Source organism: Sinocyclocheilus rhinocerous, unplaced genomic scaffold (assembly GCF_001515625.1).
Source record: "Sinocyclocheilus rhinocerous isolate Xijiao unplaced genomic scaffold, SAMN03320098_v1.1 scaffold1149, whole genome shotgun sequence".
NCBI lineage: Eukaryota > Metazoa > Chordata > Actinopteri > Cypriniformes > Cyprinidae > Sinocyclocheilus > Sinocyclocheilus rhinocerous.
Genome location: NW_015664180.1, coordinates 290,835 through 316,643, shown reverse-complemented (window position 1 = coordinate 316,643; position 25,809 = coordinate 290,835). Strand labels below are relative to the sequence as shown.

Below are 25,809 nucleotides of genomic sequence, written 5' to 3'. Positions count from 1 at the left end.
CTGGAAAAAGCTGGCAGATAAAGTACGTTACAGCTGGATTGAATATGTGATTCAGCACATTGCATGCTTTGGCTGGGTCATGCATTTGCTTTGAAGCTAAGGGCATAAGAGCAGCTTGATGCATGCACTCAACTATAATGACAGATTTTGCACTTCAGAGTGAGAATGTTTCATTTCTAAACGCTTTGTGCTCTATTTTTGTTTGTCTTGCAGCCTATTCTACAGGTTCGTGGGGCTGGAGCATCCAGATGGTTACAGCGCCCACATGGATTGCATGTGAAGTAGAGAAAAAAAGTATACAATTGCATTTGTGCTCTTACCATCTATGTGACAACAATCTTCACTGTTGTTGAGAGGTGTACGGGAGGAAGAAGAGACTGCAACCACGTCAAGGTCACAAGTTCACTGAATACAACCATTTTAATCAAACCGAGAACAGACGTTTTTTTTGACAGTGACACAATAGGACACCATCAGTCTGTCTTGAGATGAAATCAAAGTGACAGAAAAGAACGACTTGGTCAGGCGCATGAGCCTTCAAACCGTCTGAGTGGCTAAAAAGTATCAGTCAATAAATGAAGTGAGCTGAAAATATTTTTTTTTCAGTCGGCGCATTCATGGGATGTTGGTTACGGCTGCTTATGCTTAGTTAAGTACTTTTCAGTGTCACTGGCTAAGTAAAAAAAGATAATTATTTTATTGGTAAAAATGGTATGGTAAAAACCTGTCAATTGGTAACTCGCAGGTTCATTTCATTTAATTTTACAGTAAAATACTGTTAAATGTAGTTTTTGTAAGTGAAAAAGAAAAGAATAATTCATCTTATAATTTAGTGAAAAAAAAACATAAACTGACATTCTCAGAATTCTCTTTGACAGCTCACATTTAGTTTCTTCTTCATTTTTTCTTTGCCGTTATATGGTTTGATATTACATTCCAGATAACAAAAATGTGTTCTATGAATGCTTTGCTAAGTTATGAAAATGTTATTTCGGAATGTTCTCTAAACATTCAGAAGTCCAGTTTTATAATGTTTTACAGTTCCCTTTCGTGGAACTTCGAACTGCATCCTCTAGGGGTCGCTATGGGGAACGCCTCGTCGTGACCCGTGTCTGAAGCATACATTGAAATAACACCAACTCGTTGGCCGGCGACAGCCCTCCCCCTCGCCGTTGAGGGTTACTGTGAGCGGGTGCTTTCTGTCGAGCGTTATCCTCTCCGAGGAGTTGGATCTCTCGCTCCATGGGCTTTCCTCGTGGTAGTCCTTTGAGCAGTGCTCCCCTTTTTGGTTTCAAAAGGGTTACCTGGACATTCCTCCGGAGTTTTTCTGTTTCTCCGGAGTGCCTGGAACCAGCAGCGTCAGTCGGATTAGGCCGTCCTCTGCCTCCCTGATGCGCTGACCGTTTGGCTAGCTGGCAGTATGCTGACCCCCTGATTCTAGAATCAGGCTGCAGGTCGGGCCCCCCCTCTCGCTGAGAGCTGGGTTGGTGCTCCCTCAGTCAGGACAAGCTACTGCTAGCCATTCCGGCATTGGAACGTGCGGTGGGCTGAGCCCCCTTTCAACGTCATGGCTGTCGCCGGCCAACGAGTTGGTGTTATTTCAATGTATGCTTCAGACACTGGTCACGACGAGGCGTTCCCCATAGCGACCCCTAGAGGACGCAGTGTCTCGTTCCCCTCAGGGAACCATGGTTACATACGTAACCTGAGACGTTTTTTTGGTTATGCAAACGGTAAGAGAACATTTTGTTTTATCATTATGCAGACATTGTGGGAATGTTAGTTTTGAATGTTTTCTGAATGTTCCAAAACAAGTTGTAACATTTAAAAAAAAAAGTGTAAGACGAACCTCCAACTAAAATGTTTCAGAAAAAACTTTCCATAAACGATGTATTAATAATTTCTTTGTGCTAAAGTTTTGAGAATAGTATTGAAGACCTGTTATCTTTGAACAAACATTGTATTCGTTCATATAACTTCTCACCGGAGATGGATATTTTTCTTACACAAATGTGCCGATTCACTTCAGAAGGCCTTTATTAACCCCCAAGAGCCATGTGGAGCACTTTTTATGATGGATGGATGCATTATATTGGACTTCAAAATCTCAACGTCCACTCACTGCCATTATAAAGCTGGGAAGAGCCAGGACATTTTTTAATATAACTCTGATTGTATTTGTCTGAAATAAGAAAGTCGTATACACCTAGGATGGCTTGAGGTGAGTGAGTAAATCATGGGATTTTTATTTTTATTTTTGGGGAGAACTATCCCTATAAAATATTGCTTAAAATGAGGAAAAAGTGTCCAATATTTTCTATTCGTTGTAAAGCAGCAAAGGTGTCCTTGCCTGAGTCATTAGGCCTTAATAGAAACGGCGCAGAAAAATCTGTGCGTCACATTCGAAGCCTCTTAATTTGCCATTGATTTTTGCCTAACTGTGATGTTTCAAAAAGGCTTTCGTTTTAGTAAACAATACTTTTACGGAAAAGACATTGATGTATTGAAGAAGAGGGTGAAACATCCAACCGTCCGTCCTTCAGTTTTCCTTCAAACTTTCCCTGAAATTGACACTCCATGTAGAAATTCCACCGTCTAATTATGTCTCTTGTGGAGAGGTACGTGAGTGCTTTGTAAAACGGTGGCTGATGCTTTGAACCGTGTGCGTGACGCTGCTAACTTTGATGGTGAGTAAGCGCAGTGGACACACGTAAATCTGAAGGTGCCATTAATGCCTGTTTAAAGTTCCCCTGCATATAAATGACATTGTGCCTTAATTGATGACTGAATCTGTGCTTGCTAATGAAGAGTAAGCAAAGAAAAGGCTCTGGTAAATTTCAACAAAGCCTATCTGATACACGATAGATCTCCTCTGAGAATGAGAAATGATTCTTTAAAGCTACAGCCTACACAATAGATGATTCCTAGTAAATCACGATAGCTTTCAAAGTTGGATGGGCCTGTTCAGCTTCAAAGTTTTGTGTGGCAGGTGATGAAATAAGAGTAGATGGAGATAGACTTGGTTTAAGAGAAGACACACTGCCTGATGAGATGATAGTTGTTCCTGCGTGACTCAAAGCAGCTCCAACGTCATGAACAGGATAAGAACAGGGGCAAGTTCAAGCTCAAACCGGTGTGCATCGTTTTGCTACGGTTTCCGGTTTGAATGACAAATTGGGATGTTCTCCTTTATTCTGGAGGGCAAGGGCAGTGACTGAAACATCGAGCGTATTTTGCAATATAATACATGTATTTATACCGATTTCATCAGGCTCCGAAAATTCTTCAAAAAGAACACAAAGAATGGCCTTCTCAGCTGCCATAGTTGCAACTCTTGCGTCATCAGAACAGGGTGTTCAACGCACCACCGTTTCCGTTTAAAAATCGTTTTGCACCGTTTTTGTCGGGGCTGAACGCAGCCCAGGTCTTTAGTGTTCAGAAATAAATACAAAAAATATGCCATATACAACAGTCAAGCCTCGTAAAGGTGGACAAGCAGTAGCCAATATTAGATAAATAAAAATGAAACAAAATAATCTGGTGATGTCAGAAAAGTATAATTTTAATACTAAAATTATAATTGATAATAATTTAAATAAAAAGAAAAAAAAATATTTACATTGTATAAGTAGCAATAATAATATTGTATAAATATATATGCATGGCTCAAAACAGCTCAGATGGCAACATATCTCTACCATTAAAAAATAAAATGAATAATAGTCTGGTGAAGTCCGAGAAGCAGTATAATTAATAATAGAATTAGTTAATAATAATTCAAATTATTAGAAATCAAATAAAAATAATAAAAAGTAATTACACTGTAAAACTAATAATAATAATAGTATGTATATATGCATGATTCAAAACAGATCTTTACCATTCAAAAACAATAAATAAAAAATACATTGAAAATAATTACTTTCTACAACTAGCAATAATAATTATATTGTTTATTATGTATATTATACATTTCTTGATTATCAAAACTGTGTGAAAGGTCGAATTACCTCAGACAGAAGGGAAAATATGACCTTTGAACTGACTCTGCATCAGGTGTTTTCCCATAACAAATGCCTGAAACTCTTACTTGCAAGTGCACTGAAACATTGAAGTAATTCTAAGGAATGATTTTTCCGGGGATGAGAAGGGAAGTGTGGTACGCTGTCGGTCAAAAGAATTGTACAAAAAAAATGTGAGTTTGCCCTTTTGATGCACTTTACCTGGTATGACGCGAGCTGATTATATGATTGCTATAGATTTTTACTTGATACTGTCTAACACAGAAGTTGCAGTATGTTTGGCTGAAATACAAACTGTGCTATTTCTCCAGGGTGTTCCCACATTTTTTTTAATCTTACATCCCAACAAAGAACAGCCAATCAAATGCAGAACTGAGGATGATGACCTGATTGTTGCGTTGGAGTTCGAACTTTGTCCTGGGTGAGCAGAGGGACAAAGACAGAGTAAGGATTGACAGATATTTTGGTTTTGTCCCATTTTTGGCGTTTTTTCAAGGATATTTTAGACTGCGTTACCCCTGGGTCACAGTAATGGAGCACTATTCAGACCAGGCAAGTCCTAATGTTTTGAATTTGAACTGGTTTTGCATGAGAAATTAGTATTAAACGTAGCTTGTGTTATCTCTGCCTGTGTAATATCTCATACAGAGCACAGTTCAGAAAAATAGAAAAGTTATCTTTTCTGTCTTCTTGTTTCAACATTTGCTTGCTTTCAACTGTTTTGGTGCTTTGGTCCATTTTTGGTCTTTTCCATTGAATCCCACTGGCAACAAATGATATATACAGCAATTATATTCACTATCTCAGGGTGGTGAAGGGTTAGAACTACTCGATTTGCTCTTTGATAAGAATGACGGCATCTTACGGCATGAGACTATAGGACCACAAATCGATCAGCTTTGGCCAGTTCAAGATCCCCATGTAAGTCTGGCTTCTTCCAAGTTTTTTCAATTCTTCGAAGTTTAACATAAAGGAAATTTATTCCCAAAATGAAAATGATAATTTACTTACCCTAATGTCATTCCAAATCTTTTTGTCTTTATTCCTTGTGCAGAACACAAAAGAAGATATTCTGAAGAATGTTTTTGATGGAAAACAGTTCTTTAAAATTGTTCAAAGTCTTCTTTTGTGTTCCGCAAAAGAAATAATCTCATCATTCACCATCCTGTATTCTCGATTGCCAGATGATGATGCCCGCTCAGGGTAACGAGGACTTCTTCAACGCACTTTTAGGTGGGTATGACTCTGTTTCTGGATCTCCAGTTTGGTCGCCCTCTCCTAGCGACAGCGGAATCAGCGAAGAGCCTCATTCGGATCACATCGACAGTCCGCCGCCAACCGCAAGCCCTCCTTTGGAGCCTCGCATCGTTGTATCCCAGGCGCAACACAATCTCGACACCAACTTCCCATTTAATTTTAGTGAGTATCAAGTATTCAGGAAGCGAATCTTCCTGGTGACTCGAGACCCTGTAAACACAGATGATTAGCCTCCCACTTATTGATTCACTGCATTGTGCCCTGTTTTGCTACACGCTCTGAAGATAAGTCCCTATTCCTGAGCTTTTTGAATCTATACACACGCAAACAACGAAGGATAAATAGTATTATCTGTTGCTGCAGATGGCTGGGAGACTGGCTTCTTCCCAGACAGGGCCGGAGGGATGCAGTGTGCATCTGAAACACCACAGGCACAACCGAACACTGGATTCCCTCTTACTGTCAAGGACCTGCTGCTATCTGGCACACCAGAGCCTGTGAGTTTGCACTCAGGCATGAAGCTAGGTAAAGCACACATGGCAGAATAGGGAAAAGGTGAACTTGAGTGCAGATAAAAGGTGAACTCGATAGGTTTCTGACCATCCAGGCACACAGAGATGTTGATTGGATTTGTTACTTTCTTGTCTATTTGATATTCCAGGCCACAAAGGCAACCCAGCAGTCCTACCAGGAGCTGGTTCTCACAGAGGATGAGAAACGACTGCTTGCCAAGGAAGGACTGACTCTGCCAAATCAGTTCCTGCTTACCAAGGTACCGTCAGTTGGCAATTACACCATAATAGTAGAGTGCAGCCGATTGTCTTTGTAGCTCAATGTTTCTGCTTCCCTCCCGTGATCAAGTACGAGGAAAGGATTCTGAAGAAAATCCGCCGAAAGATCCGCAACAAGCAGTCGGCCCAAGAGAGCAGGAAGAAGAAGAAAGAATACATCGACGGCCTGGAGAGCAGGTATCGACGGTTGTGCTCGAACAAATGAAGCAAAAGCGGAAGCTACGTGTGTCGAATGACGGAGTAAAAATCATAATCCGAGTTGATGAAATTTGCAGCTACTGAACACAAACCCCCTGGCAAAATACCAGGTGGAAGTTCACTGCTGTGTATGAGAATTAACCTGAGAGTGGATTTGATTGCAACCCGTTTTCTTTTACATGGTTCTTATGGGAAATCTGTTTTCGTAGGATGGCGGCATGCAGCGCACACAACCAGGATCTGCAGAGGAAAGTCTTCCAGCTGGAGAAATGCAACATGTGAGGGAATCATTTACTTGGTAATCTTCACACTCCATTCAGGCTCCTGAAATTGAACTTTTACCCCACTCTCTCCATTTCAGCTCCCTGATGGAACAACTGCGTCGGCTGCAGGTGATGGTCATGAATGGATCCAACAAAACGGCCCAGACTGGGACCTGCATTCTGGTAATGGTTAAAAGAAGAGATATTAGCACATGAAAGATCTAGGCATACAGTAATCACGCTTTGGGCATTTAAAATCACACGCTGCACACATACATAACACATAGCATTTTCTTTGGCACTTTCCACTGTTTTCTCTAAGTTTTCTCTCAAAGTCAATGTGTTTTCACCACAAACATCTTTACATCAACACAAAACCAAAAAAGACTCAAACACACATTCTTGATCTCCCTTTGAATGATTTATCAGTACATGTCCTTTCAAAGAAACAGAAAAGGAAATAAAAAAAATTGCAGCTGATGTTAAAACTTTTAAACCCCCCCCCCCCAATCAAAAGATGATTCCTGTGCTAAAATATAATATCTCTTATATATACTTATTTATAGAGACAAATACGAAGAATATTAAGAAAAATACGAAGCATGTTTGCAAAATGTTTATTTTTTAATGAATTAAACTGGATTCCAATAAATTATTGAAAAATGGTCTGGAAAATATTATCTATGCTTTTAGATGTATAAACCTGAAGAGAAGCATTTCCAATCTGAGCCATTTATTTACAGATTCATGAATAGTTTCAAAGCAATTTTACAGAAAACATTGCCTCAACCCACAACCCACCATAAGCAATCCAAATTCAGTGCCAAGAAAAATTCCCTAGAAAGATGCAAAACAAATACAAACTGTACACTGTAAGGAATGAAAGATGAAACAAGATTACTTTTTAAAATTTCAACAACAAAAAAACCTACATGCAGATTTGGGTCACACTTTTAGGTCCAGTTCTCACTATTAACTTTTGTCTAAATAAACTCCTAATTTCTGCTTATTAGTAGTTAAGTAGATATGTTTAAGTGTTGGGTAGGATTAAGGATGTAGAATATAGTCATGCAGAATATGTGTTTTATAAGTACTAATAAACAGCCAATATGCTAGTAATATGCATGCTACTAAACAGCTAGTTATAAGTGAGAATTGGTCTCTATACTTAAGTGCTTCCCATATTTGTTGTTGCTTACTATGTCTATATTTCTATTTCTTACTATTATTTTATCCTGTCACAAGAATGAAATAATCTCAATAATGTCAAGCCTCTCAAAATCAGACTGATATGTTTCAAATGCCAAATTATGTAATTTGATTTTTTTTACTTTTTTTTAAACTTTCTGTTCATTAAAGTATCCTGGGAAAAAAAAGTATCACAAAATATACTAAGTAGCATTGTTTTCATTATGACACTAATAAGAAGAAATGTTTCTTGAGCACCATTTCTGAAGGATTATTTGACACTGAAGATGGGTGTAATGGCTCATGAAAATTCAGCTTTGTCATTACACAAGTAATATTAATTGAAATTGCCATTTCTGGTTGACTTCAATTGAGTAAATGTAAAAAACTGACTCACACTAAGGTACATAAGGTACAAAAAAAAAGTCTCACACTAAGGTACATTTCATTGTGTTTTATGACTAGTCAAGACTTTGACTGACAAATGCTCTTAAAGGGATAGTTCGCTCAAAAATGAAAATTCTCTCAATAGCTATGTTTCCATCCAAAGACGCAAATTTAACTTATGCGCAAAACTGGAATATCGCATAAAACATTTGCGAATAAAGCACCGTTTCCATCCAACGAGTCAAAGAGAACAAAATCGTCACTTCCTGATAAACTGGCACTAAGTATCTCTAAGGAGATAGGAGAAGCCATATAATAATTTTCATATGTAATAAATTACTTGCGCTTCAGAGAGAGCAGACATAACAATAAATGCGGCCATTGCTTTTAGAGGTGGATGCCTGCTGTTTGGGAAAGCAGTCATGTAAGACAGTACATATACAGAAATACTTTGATGACAGACTTTCCTCAGGCATTTCAGAATGACCAAAACAACATATAGATGCTGTGAACGAGATCGGTCCGCTGGTTAGTCAATTTATCCCGTCTCATAGCGCAAAATCACATGACTTTTTCAAATGCGCATGGTGGAATTTATTCGGTAAATGTGTTTCCATCGTAGTTTATGCGCATTTTTTCTTATCGGATAAAAAGTTTATCCTACTCAGTTCTGCGCATACGTTTTTTATGCGCATTTTTAGAATTTATGCGCATCTTGGCGTTTCCATCCACCGTTTTTTTATGCGATAATCCAAAATGCACATAAAAATAGGTGGATGGAAACATAGCTATTAATTACTCGTTCCAAACCCGTAAGACCTTCGTTCATCTTCTGAACACAAATTAAGATATTTTTGATGAAATACGAGAGCTTTCTGACCCTGCATAGACAGCAACGCAACTACCATGTTCAAGGTCCAGAAAGATAGTAAGGACATTGTTAAAAAAGTCCATGTGACATCAGTGGTCCAACCATAATTTTTTAGGGTCAGAAAGCTCTCCGATTTCATCAAAAACATCTCAATTTGTGTTCCAAAGATGAACAAGGGTCTTACGGGTTTGAAATGACATGAGGGTAAGTAATTAATGATATAATTTTCATTTTTGGGTGAACTATCCTTTAAAGCAATCATCAGTGTTCCTCAACATGAAGGAGGCTTGGGAACTAAATAATCACATAACAAGAAACTAATAACAAGATCTACAGCTACTTGAGAACATACCCCAAAAATACATGTTACATCAAAGTTGTGCTTCACTAATGGCCTTCCGTGCTGCTACACTCAAGCTTTCCATCTGCCTCTGTCCCTCAGGTGCTGCTTCTGTCTTTCACTTTGATTCTGCTGCCCAATCTGAAGCCCTTCACAGATACCAAGGTCAGCCAACATGGAGACTTCAGCCCATTGAGAGGTGAGTTTTCTGGCCAAAACATCTCCTCCATCCAGTCCTTGAGGGGAAAAACCCATTACAACTACCTTATATCCTCTCGCCGCTAACTTGAGAGGAAAATGTCATGCTTGAAGAACAAGGGGTTCTTCAATCTGTGTAATGTATCATTTGGTTGACAAGCCATTAGGCTTGGACTGAAACCTTGTGACAGTTATTGGAAGTACTGAGAGGTGACGCGGACTGGAAGAATGGCAAACAGCTTAGTCATGTTTCCCACACGTTGAATCAACGGCGTGGAAGAAAAGCTGTAATTTGTCCTCATCAAACTGCTGTCAGTGTTTCTGAAGGGAATCAATTCTTATTCTGCAGGCTAAGCATAGGTCATGGTTAAAGTTTGGTGCACTTGGTCACAGTCTTGTTCGATTAGCGTCCTGTTGAGCACTTCAGCTCTTTTGAAGTGCAGGAAAAAAGAACAGGGGAAAATGTGTCACACAGTGACTTGTATGATTATTTCCTCCACAGACAAAAATAACTTGAAATTCCCGTTCTACTTTCTACTGTACTATAACTAGTCAAAACCAAGGTCATCAGTTTGATTATGAGGGATTGACAATATGTATATGTTAAAAAGTGTATAAATATCTTCGCATTATGGGTGTTTCTTAAAATTAGAGCACTTTTGTGTCATAAAGTTTTATTAAAAACGGATTTTTTTTATTTTTTTTGGTCTATGAAGGTCACAGAAGTTTAATCATGCTGTTGCAAATTACATTTGCTAATTTTCAAATGCCCTTCATATACAGATTTTTATTTAACCCTTGTCCAATATCCAAAATATTAAAATCCATCATAAAAATATGAATTATTCCACAGAAAAAATATTATAATCTTAATAAATAGTGAGATATCGATGAACTATTTAATATTTATTTTGTAAAATGTTTTGTATACATTTTTTTTAGGAAAATAGTGGAATCATGTTCACCACGATTTCGCCTCCAATATTTTTTTTCTCCTAAAAGTTAGTGTACTTGATTACCAAGGAGACAATAGACCCTTTTTCTGTTTTTTTGATTGTGACATTGTGACGTTTTTCTGTGGGTGGAGCTTAGGTGGAGGCAGAAAGATTCCCCTGACCGCTTCACTAACGCTAGCTATGAAGTTTGTTAACTTGTATTTTTAACAATGATTGGAGAAAATACGATTTTACCTGCACATGTAAGGTCACTCGCTGTTATTTGAAAAGGTTAACTTTAACGGACGAAACCAGATCGGTCGAACTGTAACGTTACACGCTCACTCAAAGAATGGACGATCTGACAGGACTACTGATTTTAGCAAATGGCTGCAATATAACAAAGAGTGAAAAATTTAAGGGGGTCTGAATACTTTCCGTACCCACTGTACATTTCAATTTCAGCAGGCAACTCTTTTTACAGCTACATTATTATTCCAGCCACAATTGATCACAACAATGTATATACAATTACAAATGATTAAGCATATAAATCGTCAGTTTGTTGTTTTACACACATGCACACAGACATTATTTTATACACAACATAGTCGTGAGATGCAAGAAATCTTTACAAGCATCCATAACAACAAAAGACAATACTTTATTGAACCTTTTCTGATGAAAAGTGTGCGCTGCAAACACAAGCATTTTTGACGATCATTTCTGTCCAGTCTGCTCGTTTTATTGCGTTTAACCACAGCTGTCCTCGGTTTTTTGTCTGGCAGTGGCAGCAGGTATGCAATAAAATTTCTAATTTGAGGCTGTATTACATCGATTCTGGCACTCAACATCACAACAAAATGATATTTTAAGCTCCTTATGTAGCCGAACCTGCGCTGGTTTGAATGAGCCGCCTCCAGTTTTCCCTTTGTTTTGCCTCCAGCTAGCGCTGTGACGTAATTGTGACGTCGGCCCTAAAAGGGTCTATAGTGTCAGTTAAAAGCTTAAGATGAAATATGAGACCAGTTAAATCCCTGTGCCCCCTCTCCGGACCGAGGGGGATAGTCAGACTTTAGTGTATAATAGTCTAACTCATAGTGTATAATAGTCTTACTGATTGCTTTTAGATGGAAAAGCTGCCGATAACTCCTGGTCTAGGATCTGTTTTCTTCGTAATAATAGCATAACGAAATAGATTTGGCAAACAATCCAGTGTATCTGCCCTTCTGCTTTGGAAAGCGTCAAATGATTTTACAATGCATTTTCGAAGAGGTGAGCAACGTAGCCAATCACAGACATGTTTGTTGATTTCTACAACGCAATGGCCAATCAGAGGTAGTTAAGGTTGGAATCCATGCACTCACCGCTTTTTGTCCGGTGCCGAGTTCTATCATGCTCGTAACTTCATTTCAAAAAAAGTTTCATTGTGTGGTCACATTCATTGGTTAAAATGGAACTTTGTGAGATCATGATGGAGTGACAGTTTTTAATAAATTTAAAGGGAGCGCTCTTTGCATGCTGTAGGCTATACAATAATATATTCAGAATTTAAATAAAACTTGTGTTTTTCATGCTTGACAAGCGGCCACGTACGACCCAGAGATAGCTAACTTCTACACTATATAGAAAAACATAATAATTTCAGAAGCACAGAGTGATGTGATTCTGTGACCGAGCCTGGTCCAAACGCAGGATTTAGGTAAGGAAACGGTTATTAATTATATTGGCTGCCATGCCAAATCATGCACACCTGCTTGCAAAGTGTTTTTGTGAACGTATATGCTTTAATAACAAATAATTGTAACACTTTATAATAAGGTTGCATTAGTTAATGTTAGTTAATGTATTAAAGTGTTAGTTAATTATTACCCAAATAATGTATTTTGAGCGTTCACTTCGCAATTCGGCCCCCCCAAGAAATATAAAAGCCCCCCACCCCCAAGTCGTGTGTCCTGGCGCCGGCCCTGTATGAGACATGATGTGTGAAGAAACTAAAGAGAAATTAAGATAAATAGGCCTATCCTTTGTGAACATCATATTTTCAGTGTGCATCAAATGATGCAAAACGTGTGAAAATACAATTTTTTTGTGTGTATTTATTATACAAACTGCTAGCTCAGAAATGAGCCTTAGCAAGACAAAATGAGTCGGCCATTTTATTCACATAAAAGTTTACAAATTAATTTACGTTACAGAACGTAATTACAACAGGATTTGGTGATGTGTTGGAAATGACACTGTGGCGGGAATTTTCACGACCGACATAAGAGGAGAACAATGAAAGAATTCTGTGGTGATTTATGTATAGACACTGTTGTTAATAGATTAATTACTTAAACTAGTGAGAGTGTAGGCTACATTTATTTTCTAAAGGTCCAAAAGTGCAAATATCAAGTGGCGTTTGTTTTAAAGAAGGATAGCACAGACACACTTTTTACAAGAAGGAGTTTGAAGTAACTTTCTTACATTTTCTTTAACCCCTTTCAGTTCATTCACGGTCACTGCACAACCTTCAGTCTTCTCGCGTGCTGCGCGCCCTGGAGCATCCGTTCCCCGCGTCTGATGACTCCAAAATGCTCCCGCGCTTCTCTGAGGATAAAAGTATGGCGGAGATAGCGTCGCTGCTGGGAGGACTTAACAGGAGACCAGAATTCACCAATTACGATTCTGAATCTCACAACCACAGTTTAGACCAGCATGACGACCATCACCATGGAGACCCCATCACTGGGCATGTATCGACAGTGACCTTGAATCCACGACGTGGCTCAAGGCGGAGTCCTCATGCTGATGATATGTGAAGGGCAGAAGGGGATTTACCCGGGGATTTGTCAAAACTCCTTTAACAGCGCTTTTGAAGACGGGAGCCAGCCAACAGATTGCTGGAAGCTCCTTTTTCTTCTTTCTGCTGAAGTAATTTAAAAAGATACAGTACGTAGCTGCTTATTTATATATTATCAAACTTTGGATAAAATAACAAGTCCAATTTTATCTGTTGATTTGGAATGCTGGAAATGCATTCGCTCACGTTTTAGGCTTGCCTTAAGCAGACAATCTTTACTTTTCGTTAAAATGCATTGGGGTCCAAACCAAAAAATGTTTATTTTAAATAATTATTTTTGCGAGAATAACTGGCTGACTGAGTGTACATTATCTTGCTTGTTTATTTAGGCTTACACGTACGCTAAATAAACATGGCATATTGATATGGGATATTTTTTACAATCTTACCTGTAAATCTTCAGCTATGAAAAAAAAATAGTCCACTATACAACGTACAAAACAATCGGACTAGACGAATGCTGAAATAATATTGCTGTGGAAATATCATAATATTTGGAAATATCTGGCTGCTCGATGACGTGATTGACCAATTAGAATCAAGTATTCAGAGCGTTGTGTAGCTTAATAAAATGTACATAAAAATAACAATTTGAGTGAAAAGTTGAAATAAAAAAGAATGAATTCAAAAGTTCAATGCAAGCAATGAAATCTGACTAACATTTTCAAATGTTAGATATTTATTATTTATTTTACTTTTCCCCCAGATTAAAGGTTATTAAATTATTAATTAAAATCCCAGATGTAGCATCACTTTTGGACTCCACTGAATATATTATGGCTGTGATCACTAGAAGTTTGAACTATCTGCTCTGCCAGTGTATTACTTGCACTACAGCTGAGGTGAATAATAACACAAAATCAGCTCATTCCAAATCATGAATTTTACATTTTGAATCCTTCAGCAAGTTTGTCCTAAAGTACTGCCTTGTGTTTGTCTTCTCTTTGAAGACAGTTTTGCTTTATGGGTATTAATCTGAAGGCTGAAGTAGTTTTTATGGACTAAGAACAAGTTAGTGTGCATAATTGCTTTTGATAACAAATCGTGATTTTTCAATAAAACGTTGTGTTGAATTGCCTTTCAACCTATTTTATGGGGTTGCTTTGTTGTTGCTTTTTCCAATAAATGTTGTAAAATACATCTTATGAAATGGTAAGCTCTCCGTCTTCAACTCTGGGTCGACGTCAACACATAAATGCCTTTCAGCACAATTTGGATGTCACGAGAGACAGAATGAGGCCAGTGCAGATGAGAAGAACAGGTGAACAGGTGAATCTCAGTAAAAACAAATACGAGCATCCTTGACAAATACAGTTTTTATGTGGCTAGACCCATTATCAATGTAAAGGCACTTTATAATCTTTAAGAGATGCACAAATGATTAGACATAAAAGCAGTAGTTTGTGTAGATTTCTATCCTTAACTATATATATGAATAACTTCATTTTTTCTTTGACATATCAGGGACTGTAAAGTGAATAACCTTCAGTGCTCAGGAATGAGAAAACAGTGTGGGAGGTACTTCAAGTCACTTTTAGATAAGAAAACTTGGAAAAAATACAAAAGATGTATAAATTATGCATAATCTTGAGCTCAGTAATAATATTCAAATGTAATTGTGTGAACAGGTTTAGCAGGTTCTGATAAAGAACAAACTATTTTTCAGGAAGGTTTCCATCTTACTCAGTGCCTCTTTAATCATTCGGAGATAAACTGGCATCTTTCATCCACAGGACTGCGGTGTGTCTCTTCGCTTTGATGTCTCCCTTGGGCCCTTGGCCTCCAGGTCCACACGTCTATTGCACCTGTCAGAGAGCTGCATTTTTACTTGATTAATCTGGCGCTGATTTGATGCACAAAGTTTGTACAGATAAATTTCAAACTCTGTGCTCCTCAAGGCAAAAATTGTGCAATTCCTAGCTCAGTAATCTTCTAAATTACTAAACTTCTAGAGAGAGCAATATATTTTAATAGATATTGTTTTTAAAATACTACATGCCAAGATTAGATGCCATACTTTTTGTATATAATTATAAAAAATATGATCTTTGTATGATACAATTTTCCATAATTGTAATAGATAATAATAGATTTTTCTACTCTAAATCGTATTGAAAATGTATATAGCCTATATAAATGTATATAACTAAATATATCATTTAGTGGATGCTGATTTTAGAGAAGCCATAATATAGAATACATAGAAGAATATACTATATACAATAATATACAATATTATATATATATATATATATATATATATATATAGTAATATATAGTATAAAAACTTTCTAAACAGTAAAATTTTTAAGAAATCGAAACTAAATGTCAAATAGCACTTATATTTTCTATAATGCATTATTGATATTGTGACAAAAGATTAAGTGACATTGACATAGCTTATATTGTAGGTATTTTAAGCTATAATGCATTTATCCAAAACAACATTCCTGTATAAAACCGAATCGAAGTCATTGAGCTTCATCCGTATGACTTTTAAAAACTTTAACATTCATTTAGTATTACGAACCACAACACGTAAAAACTAGGTTTCATTACGCACCGCGTATATGTATGCAGCCGACATAAAAGCGGCGCGTGCCTTAGCAGCGCGCGGACGCACGTCATGCTCATCGGAGTATAAAAGAATGTGCGCGCGCTGTAGAGCGCACAGAGGTGCGAGAGAGAGAGGGACTGATGAGATTGCGCTCTCGCAGCCGGTGAAGTAATTACACATGCCGGCAGACAAAGTGCGGTGGTCGCAATGAACTTGAGGTAAATTACATGAATGGATTCGTTTCTCCGTTTGCATCATTTCACCATGACAACGGACTGAGTGGGAGCCTGCCATGGAGAGGAATAACACCACACAAACTCTGGAGCTGGGAGAATGTGAGCACACACTGGACACCAGTGCGGTGCTGGACAACTGTACGGACGCTGCCAGCGGGAACCTGTCTTTACGCTGCTGGCTGCATTTGTTGACAAAGGAGTCTAGTTCAACGCTACAAGGTGATGGGTCTAGTTTGGCTGTGCGTGTGATGATCGCCCTCATTTATTCAGTGGTGTGCGCTCTGGGACTTGTAGGCAACTCTCTGGCGCTCTACCTGCTGCACTCACGCTACCGGCAGAAGCAGTCTTCCATCAACTGCTTTGTGATGGGTCTGGCTCTAACTGACCTGCAGTTCGTCCTAACCCTACCGTTCTGGGCCGTAGACACAGCATTGGATTTCCGCTGGCCCTTCGGCAAAGTTATGTGCAAAATCATCAGCTCGGTCACCACTATGAACATGTACGCCAGCGTATTTTTCCTGACCGCCATGAGCGTGGCCAGGTACTATTCCATCGCGTCCTCGCTGAAGATGCACAGTCGCCGAGCGGCGGCGGCTGCGGCCAAGTGGATCAGCTTGGGCATTTGGGTCGTCTCCCTGATAGCAACTCTCCCACATGCAATTTATTCCACGATAGCCCAAGTTGCGACAGACGAGGAGCTGTGCTTGGTCCGCTTCCCTGAAACGGGAAGCTGGGACCCGCAGTTGCTGCTAGGACTGTATCAGTTGCAAAAGGTCCTGCTTGGGTTTCTGATCCCGCTGGTGGTGATCACCGTTTGCTATCTCTTACTTCTAAGAATCGTGCTAAACCGTAGGATTAGCGGCGTGGCGGGCTCCGAAAGTGAGCAGGGGCGGCACAAGCGGCGCTCGAAGGTCACCAAATCGGTTGTGATCGTTGTCCTGTCATTCTTCTTGTGTTGGTTGCCCAATCAGGCCCTGACTCTGTGGGGCGTCCTTATTAAGTTCGACCTGGTGCCCTTCAGCAAGGCCTTCTACAATGCCCAGGCATACGCTTTCCCGCTGACTGTGTGCTTGGCCCACACAAACAGTTGCCTCAACCCGGTGCTCTATTGCCTGATCCGCCGCGAATTCCGGGCCGGACTCAAAGAACTCCTGCTGAGGGCCACGCCGTCCTACCGAAGCCTTGCCCGGCTGCTCCCACGCAAAGCCAAAGTAGCCGAGGCGCCTCCTGTACTGGTTCTTGTGCAGATGGATGTTTGAAAAAGGTGGATCCTTCACGTTCATCTTGGTTTTTGATTGACAGGACGAAGCAGGCGTGAGGAACGTCCTTTGGGAGCTGCCCCACTTTCCCTTCCGCTCGTTCAGAAACACTTTTGTGCATTTGTCTTTCTCTCTCAACTTCCACGTACCTTTTGGCGCGCAGCCGCTTTCACATGCACCTCCGGTCATCAGAGCCCTTGGGAATTCAGGACCCATTCACCTTAGTTTGCTTTGCTGCATATTAGTAGCACATCTTAAGGATTTTTTTCTCCGAGACATCCTTCAAGGGAGCGATAAATTATCCATGTGTGTTTTTCAGGCTTTGAAAAAAGAAGAAAAAAATGTTAAGATGTAGAAGGGTCTAGTCTTCTCTTATTTTATGAGATCACTGGTTAACACATCAATCATTCAGTACTCTGTCAATTATGAATTTACTTGCAGTTGTGTAGAATTTAATGAAGTTTCACACTTTGATTAGTCTTTCAGCGTATTTAAATCTTATGTTGTACAAAAAACTAAACTAATAAAATACCTATGTAGCTAACTAACAAAATAATAATTTTGTGAATTAACATTGACCAGCCAAACTGTGCAAGTGATGATGATTGATTTTGAAAGAGAAAATTCTCTTATCTCTTTTCAATTTGACCTATAACTGTGTGTTTCCAATTCATTTAAATTAGTATTAAACCATATATATGTATTGTTTATAAATACACCACAATAGATTACCACATTTGAGCCATTAAGGGATAGTTCGCTTAAAAAATTACATTTTGTCAATATACTCACCCTCATATTGTTTCAAATCAACTTCACGCCCAGAAAACGCTAAAGGAGATATTTAGCAGAATGTTCAAGCTGCTCTCTTCTTCACACTGTAAGCGGATGGAGACCAGGGTTAAAAAAGGGGAAAAGCAATATAAAGCATCATAAAAATTGTCCACAAGACTCAAACACTATTTTCAATGTCTTCTTAAGTCATTTGAAAACTTCTGTGAGGAACGGCCTGGAATTTAAGTCAGTACGCATTTAAAATCTCTCCTGAGAGCAATAGTCACCATTCACTTTCATTGTATGAAAAACAGCAGCTTGGACATTCTGCAATAAATCCTTTTGTGTCAAACAGGTTTTGAAAGACGTGAGGTGGAGTAAATAACAGAAAGTGCTCGCTGAAATCTTTCTTATGTTGGCTATATCCTCAGGGACTTCATCAAAAAATACAGCTTTGGCATAAAATATCTTTGTAGGAATATACTGTACAATAAATCATTTTGGGACTCTAAATACCCATCCCTAAGCCATCAAACAGAATTAAAAATTCAATCTGAGATAATTAGTTATATAGGTTTATTGACAACAAAATGTAAGGCAGAGTTAAAGAGCGTTAACTCATTAATGACATTATTTATTTATTTTTATTTACATTTGTCAGTTATTTTTTCAGCCTAAATATATTCTTGCATCATTTAGCAGTCAATATACATTACAATGCCATTGTAGGCTTTGAGGCTTTAGTGATTTGGTACCTTCTAATACACACACTTGCACATGCCTCGCACGCAGGGAGAATATCTTATAGTAAAACCATTTTAGCCTGGCATCATTAATCATTAGTCCTGCAATCTTCTGAAACTCTTCAAAGGACATTGTTCCTCTGACTGAACCTTTTCAGATGAGACAGATTTGACAATTTAAGCCACTTTCGCTGGTTTATCTCCTCAATGACAATGCCAGGTCATGATTTAGGGAAGACTGGGGCAAGTTGTCACACTTTTTTACATTGGACATGTTTATCATTATTGTACAGGAAACAAGATACAGTTTATTAAACGCATACCTTTTCATTGATATTTGAATCACACTATATTGGGTGAATTGCAACAGGATTTTCAGATAAATATATATTAAATATCATTACTGATATCGTTAATGATATATACATGAACACTTACTTAACACAAAGAAAAACAAATAAAAGTGCAACTATCATAACTATTGCCATTAGCAACAAATATTAATAATAAATTATATACATTTATAGCACTTAAATGTGACAACTTGCACCAACCTGAATGAGCTGACCCTCATTGTCATGAAAACTCTACTGTGACCGATGGAAACTGTGGCTACATGTTCAATTATTAATCTATGACTTGTTACCATAAATTAATATATAAAGAGCTTATATCTGCAAGAGAGAATCACCCTAGCTGTGAGTTTCTATATCTAGGTGTTGAGAGTATGCAGATGAGCTGGTGTGACAGACCATTAATGAGCCAAACTGATTTAAAGATCTGAATCTGAACTCAACTGTGCTGTATAATTACTTACGGTGACATTTTGGTCCAATGTCGGAGTCAGTGGTGTGCTTTGTTGTCAGTATATTGAAGCCCTTCGGGTGAGTTTTTGCTTGCTGAACTTACTTCAATGTCTGTATGAAGTGTTATAATATTATGTTGTTTGTAAAATATATATTATACTAACCAAATTTGCAAAAAGCTCTTTTAGACAAAAATAAATATTGCATACATTTTGATAAAACAAGGTTCAAATGATGTCTTAAGGCATAATATACATACAAAAAAGAAAATCTAATAAACTTTTTGAAAAATATTTTTATGAACACAAAACCGCAGTCATATCAGCCTAATAAAAAAGTATCTTGTTGATTATGGCTATTTCTAAAATGATGCTGGTAACTGAAATCTGCATCCACACCACAGGTGTCAGTATCAGTTCAAGACAACTACAGTATTAGCCAGTGCAGCCAAAAGAAAATCATATCATTCAAATCAGCCGAAAAGTTGATTACGGCTACATCATTTCTAAAACAACACTGGTAATTGAAAACTTCTGTGAGATACTACATCCACACCACTAGGTGTCAGTATCAGTTCAAGACAACTTCAATATTGGCCAGTGCAGCTAAGAAAGTTTCTGCATCCAATATGCCTGCTTCCTAGTCTCAGCCTCAGACGTCACGCCCACGGACTGTTGGCTAAACGCTGATGCATACGACACACAAAAGTGGAAACACTTCAGCAGTTTCGAAGTCGTCATCGGATTGGTTGAATTATACAGGATTTCCGGGAGATGTGTGTGTCGTGTTCTTTAACGTTCCGATGCATTATTAATAAGACAATAAATGACGGAGTGTTTTAAGTTGATTCTGCTGGTATAAGGAAAGAGTTGAAGTGATCAGGCCGGCGCACACACACACAAAACATATCAGTTCCAGCATTGCTAACTTGACAGCACAGTTGGTACTTTATCAAAATAGCCTATATTTTGCCTTTAAGCCTTTAAAGTATACTCCTTTGTCAATGAGAGACACGTTCAGAATCAGCACATGGTCACTGTCTAGTGGGCTTTGTTTTCAAGTTCGCAACTCATGGCATCCGCTGTTCTTCTGCTGGCGGTTATCAAACAGCGTTGCATTGCTGCGGGCGCCCCCTTCTGGATTGAGGGTGAATTGCCTGTATTCATTGTAAGGCCTCATGCACCCGAACCGAGATGTCCCTAGTGGAGACGTCTATTAGCATTAGCATTTAGCATTAGGCACCACAATAACGTTAACAGTCCCTCACTCTTCACTAATAACCATCTGCTATAAATATTAGCAATAAATTTTACTCGCAGTTAATACATGGCTAATTTTGAATGTCAATTTATGAAAAAAGATACTTTTTAGAACCAGATGGTGTTGTTAAATCATCTACCAACAGAAAATATCATGGCTATGCTAACCAGCTTAGCTCATTGAAAGTAAAATAAACAAAACAAATACCGAGTGTACCTTTAAGACTTTAAGATTTGTGAAAGACGCACTTACAGACCCATTGCAATCATTAAAGTAGAGCAAAAGCAAGCCAACAAGCTCCAACAAAGTACGCACTTAAGAAAAGTATGCACTTAACTTTGAAGAGGATTCAAAAATAATGAACACTCGCTCCCCAAAGCAAAACCTGGATATGAGGTTGAAGATCATGGCTTTCTATTCTTTAGTCAGGGGCTACATACACTCTCCAGTCATGGCTAATTGCATAGTGTGTTATTATGGGATGGACCGGTGGTACAGTTGCCTAGCAACAAGCATTTTAAATCTTCAGACGGACAAAAAAAAATCAGCCCTGCCACCTAGTTTGAGGGTGAAACCCCCTCCTTTCTGTAACCGAATTTTGCCTGCTGGATGTAAAATAAATGACTGATCCATTTTTCTCTTGTGTGTTATTGCCAAAAAGTTTCAAAGTCATTGTAGTTTTTGTCACACAAGCTCTAAATATGGTATTTACACCTTCCAGTTTGGATTATTTTTTTTTTTAATCTGTTTTGTTTTCCTGCTGAGGGAGATAAAAATAGCACTCAATCATCAAACATTTGTATGCTCCATTTTCCTGTTGGATTTGTCAGAACACTAGGTGGCACATGTTCAGTTTAATAATACTCTGTAAACAGAATGTAAATCTATCTGAATTGCTTTTTTTTTTGCCATTTTGTACAATTTGTTTCCAGTTTATTCAGCTCAAATGAATACCAGAATATACTGAACAACAAAAGTGAATTTACCTGAGTACACTATTCACTTTTTTGAAACAATACTATATAATGTTTAATAATAAAAATAAAATAAATAAGGATAATATAATATATGATAATATATAATATAATATAAAACATTGTACTAAAATAATAAATAAAAATGACATAAATAATTGTAAATAATTAATAAAAGTAACAATGTGATATGTGTGTGTGTGTTATTTTAGTATTATATATGACTATGATCTAAACAGCAGTATTATTAAAATGTTCAATTAGCTTTTATTTTTATATTTTAATTTTTCAGTTTCTGTTTAACTTTATTATTTTTTTGTATCTTTAGTAATTTTGTAATTTTACTACTTCAGTTCAGCTTCAATTCAGTTTTTTCATCTAATATTTCTATTTCGTTTTATTTAATTTTTATTTAGATTTTTAATCGATTTAGGTGATGATAAAAACATTAATGAAAATGAAATGAACGATAATAAAATCTAAATATTATTGTGTTGTTCATTTAAAGATTATAAGTCTAAAATGGAACTGGAAGATGAATTTACATTGGCGTAAAAAACCCACATGCAAACGAGAGACTTTGTTGCCTTATTTTAGATGCCTGTCACTTTTCTGAATCGCCACTCTAGACATCAAAATGAACATTTTAAGTTCAACAAAAAGATTATTATGATCTTGGTGGTTAGGGGGGCAAATAATGGGCACCCTGAGACCCTTTCTGAGGAGCTACTATTGAGGACCACAGCAGGATTCACAGCCTCATGTTTCAAAATCTGAAACTAGCTGCTGGCGGTCTTATTCTTTATGAAATTCTATACTATGACTCATTTATGTGCCTCTGAGCAGCACTATTGAAATTCAACGAAATGATGAATTATGAAATCTGTCTGTGCCTAGTTGAGGTAAAATGTAAGGAAGCGAACAACATTTGTGTTAATGAGGCGAACTTTGTGGGGTTTCAGCACCAGGAAATGAGAGAGGGAGAGGAGATAACATACCGAGCATGAGAAAATCAGAGATCAAAAGAAAATCAAAGGTGATTCAGCACTGCGTGACCGCGTCAAGTTTTAATTTGGGGTCCATCAGTCAGAGATGAAGCGACTGCGTTCACAAAGGCATCCTGGTTTTAAGTTGGAGTTGATTACTCTACTGATTCTGACTATATATCTTGTTCCCAGTATATCTGGATAAAGGCATCTCGCGCTGAACCTTCTGCTTGTGACCTTTCAGTAGGCCTGTTTGAGCTGGCTGGGAGGATTATGACGGTTAATTGTTTCTCATTAATGGCTGATTAGGACCTTCGAGGGGAACCAGGGGAAAACTGACATGCTGGACACATGCACACTTACATATACAGTAATTGAGACCGGGGCTAGTTGTCACAGTTCGCTGCAGTGATTTATCAGGGTAGGTTTATTGTTAGAAGTCAGTTTTCATAAAGACAACATGTTTTGGCTACAAAAAAGCTATTAAAAATGTCCATCCTTATTCACCAGGAAAAAAGATGCAGTTTATTTCACACATGCTGATCAATAGAGGGGCATGTTGTCACAATGATACTTGCCATTAAACAACCTGTTATAGGCTTTTGGCTAGATGAATAGGTAAAGTGCTAAAAGAACAAAGGCAACACATATTTTCAGTCAATAACTAAACGCATAAATAATAAAAGTATTTTGTATGAACTGATTTTCTAACAAAAAGTGCCCCCCATGAATAAAAAGATGAAATTAAAAAACAAAATATATCACATATGAAATTTTTATTATTGAAAATATATGACATAAGAATAAATATACTTTACTTTAAATATACAATTAAATAACATTAATAATTTTCATGCTTAATTAATTTTTGTATTGCAATTCAATAAAAAATATATACATATACAAACCTGCATATACAGTATATTTTACATATTTATGATTATTAATATATTTTGCTAAGTAACTTAAATAAAATTATTTAATTGCAAAAAAGATAAATGATAGTAAATATAAAATTAAACAGTTTACCAGTTTATCATTTTTTTAATAACTTTTTATAATTTTAACTAATATTTAATTGTAATTGAACTATATAACAAATGTGATATATTTACACACACACACACACAAATACATTATATATATAAATTCATATATTTTTACTTATTAATATATTATTTAGTATATAATTTAAATAAATTGAATATAAATCGCAAAAAATTTATGATATACAAATAAATATATAATTTAACAATATATAATTTTTTTATTTAATTTATTTTTATTTGTGACAAATATATCCATACATATTTTATGTATAATAAATATATAGATTACTTATGAATATATAAATATATTTATGAATTTATAAAAATAATAATACAATTATAAAAATAGATAGATGATAGTGTGGTATTGTCATTTCTAATAGTTTCTGTTTAAAAAAAAAAAACTTTTATAATGTTTATTAATTTTTTCACTTTTAGTTTTAGTCATTTAAGTTCAGTCCTTGGCAACAAGCTGAAATGAAATAAGTATATAAATATTTTTAATTTTTATATTTATTAGTTAAGTTTATTTTAGGTTCAACATTATTGTATTTAGTATTTATAGATAAATCTTCACTCGGTAATAACTAGCCTCGGTCTTTCTTTAACCCCACACAGCTATCTGAATTCATGCAAACCCCCATCGAACAGTTCTACCTCGACCCCCAGACAAATTCCTAAACTTAATCTGACACGTGAGCCTGTGGGATCTATATTGAAGGGAATATAGAGCCACGCTCTTTGGAGACCCAGACGATACGCTTTGACATAAGTGGATCATGTGAAGGAGATCCGTCAGGAGAGGCTCAGGATTGCCCACTTCACAGATAGGCTACTCAAAGTCACTCAAAAATCAAGACGCAACTCGGCGCTACTTAGCTTTCCAACCAAGAGGTGTCAATGCTAAATGCTATCTGCCGTGACCCAGCCTAATGCACTCCATGGCAGCCTTTTCACAGTCATGATTACTTGGCGAGCCGGAGTGGCGGCTGAGTATTTTCGCAACGCGTCCTGAATGCCGCATCCCTCCATCGCACTTGCACCGGCGAAGTCCAAAACCCCCAGAAGTCCAGGAGGAAATTCAATTACTTACTCTCATCTCGAAGAATGAGCTCATCTCCATATTTATTAGGATACTGACCAAGCGAAGTCCTCGGTGTTCAATTGCGTTTATTATTCTCTAATGTGTTCCCACAAACTCTTTTCATTTCCAATGTGACACAGGCGCTCGGCTGCCACCACTCCTCTCGAGATTTCTCAAGGGCTCTGAGAGGAACTTTGATGGGGCTTGAAATGAAAACCTCAACGGTTTTCAAAGAGGTATAGCGGCAAGCTATATCTCCCACACACTCCTACCTACTCCGGCTGAGTGGGAGAGAAGCCATGATCAACCAAGACATGAGGGCTCTGTGACTCAGAAAGCCTTTCTAGCGCCAGTGATTTCAGGCGCCTTTATTCTTCTGAATGCATCCGTATCTAAAAACAAGCTTTCGTCGGAGTGCGTCTTTTATAGGCTGATGATATGAAAAGCTGCAATAACGAACGGAGGAGGAGGATGGAGCGATATTTCTCGACTCTGCCCTATTTTCACGCCAATTGCGCCGAGTCTTCGCTTGCTGAGATATGGGCTCACAATTACCATGTGTCAGTCAGGCATGGCGAGGAAGACTCATTCAATCAATCACCTCTCCAACAAACGGTCCAAAAAATCCCAAAGCAGGTGGAAACAAAGCCTTTGAAGACGCTATTGAGTAGCCTTGAGAGCAGGTGCTCAGAACCGTCGAGTCCATTTAAATTGATATTTCAGCAAGGTGGATTTTGAAATAGTTCTTACAAAAGTGATTGTAGGCAAATTTTATATATATATATA

At 37.6% G+C, this 25,809-nt stretch overlaps 2 protein-coding genes across 2 annotated transcripts; both read left to right on the top strand.

The window, feature by feature from the left end:
* Positions 1-4,428: 4,428 nt before the first annotated feature.
* Positions 4,429-13,992, top strand: LOC107729712 (cyclic AMP-responsive element-binding protein 3-like protein 3-A). The gene is made up of 10 exons (XM_016540386.1): positions 4,429-4,574; positions 4,830-4,943; positions 5,207-5,441; positions 5,643-5,776; positions 5,941-6,051; positions 6,141-6,247; positions 6,478-6,546; positions 6,630-6,714; positions 9,420-9,516; positions 12,941-13,992. Exons 1-10 carry the CDS (start codon positions 4,554-4,556, stop codon positions 13,252-13,254), a joined length of 1,287 nt encoding a protein of 428 aa, XP_016395872.1. The 5' UTR covers positions 4,429-4,553; the 3' UTR covers positions 13,255-13,992.
* Positions 13,993-15,988: 1,996 nt separating this feature from the next.
* LOC107729713 (relaxin-3 receptor 1-like) lies at positions 15,989-17,526 on the top strand. The gene has a single exon (XM_016540388.1). It carries the CDS (start codon positions 16,145-16,147, stop codon positions 17,345-17,347), a length of 1,203 nt encoding a protein of 400 aa, XP_016395874.1. The 5' UTR covers positions 15,989-16,144; the 3' UTR covers positions 17,348-17,526.
* The last annotated feature ends 8,283 nt before the right edge of the window (positions 17,527-25,809 follow it).

Bases quoted from the DNA above. Each gene is read 5' to 3' on its own strand.
- LOC107729712 (XM_016540386.1), top strand. From the start codon at position 4,554: ATGGAGCACTATTCAGACCAG. The intron at 4,575-4,829 runs GCAAGTCCTAAT...TCACTATCTCAG, and splicing joins TGGAGCACTATTCAGACCAG to GGTGGTGAAGGGTTAGAACT. The intron at 6,052-6,140 runs GTACCGTCAGTT...CCCGTGATCAAG, and splicing joins ATCAGTTCCTGCTTACCAAG to TACGAGGAAAGGATTCTGAA.
- LOC107729713 (XM_016540388.1), top strand. From the start codon at position 16,145: ATGGAGAGGAATAACACCACACAAACTCTGGAGCTGGGAGAATGTGAG.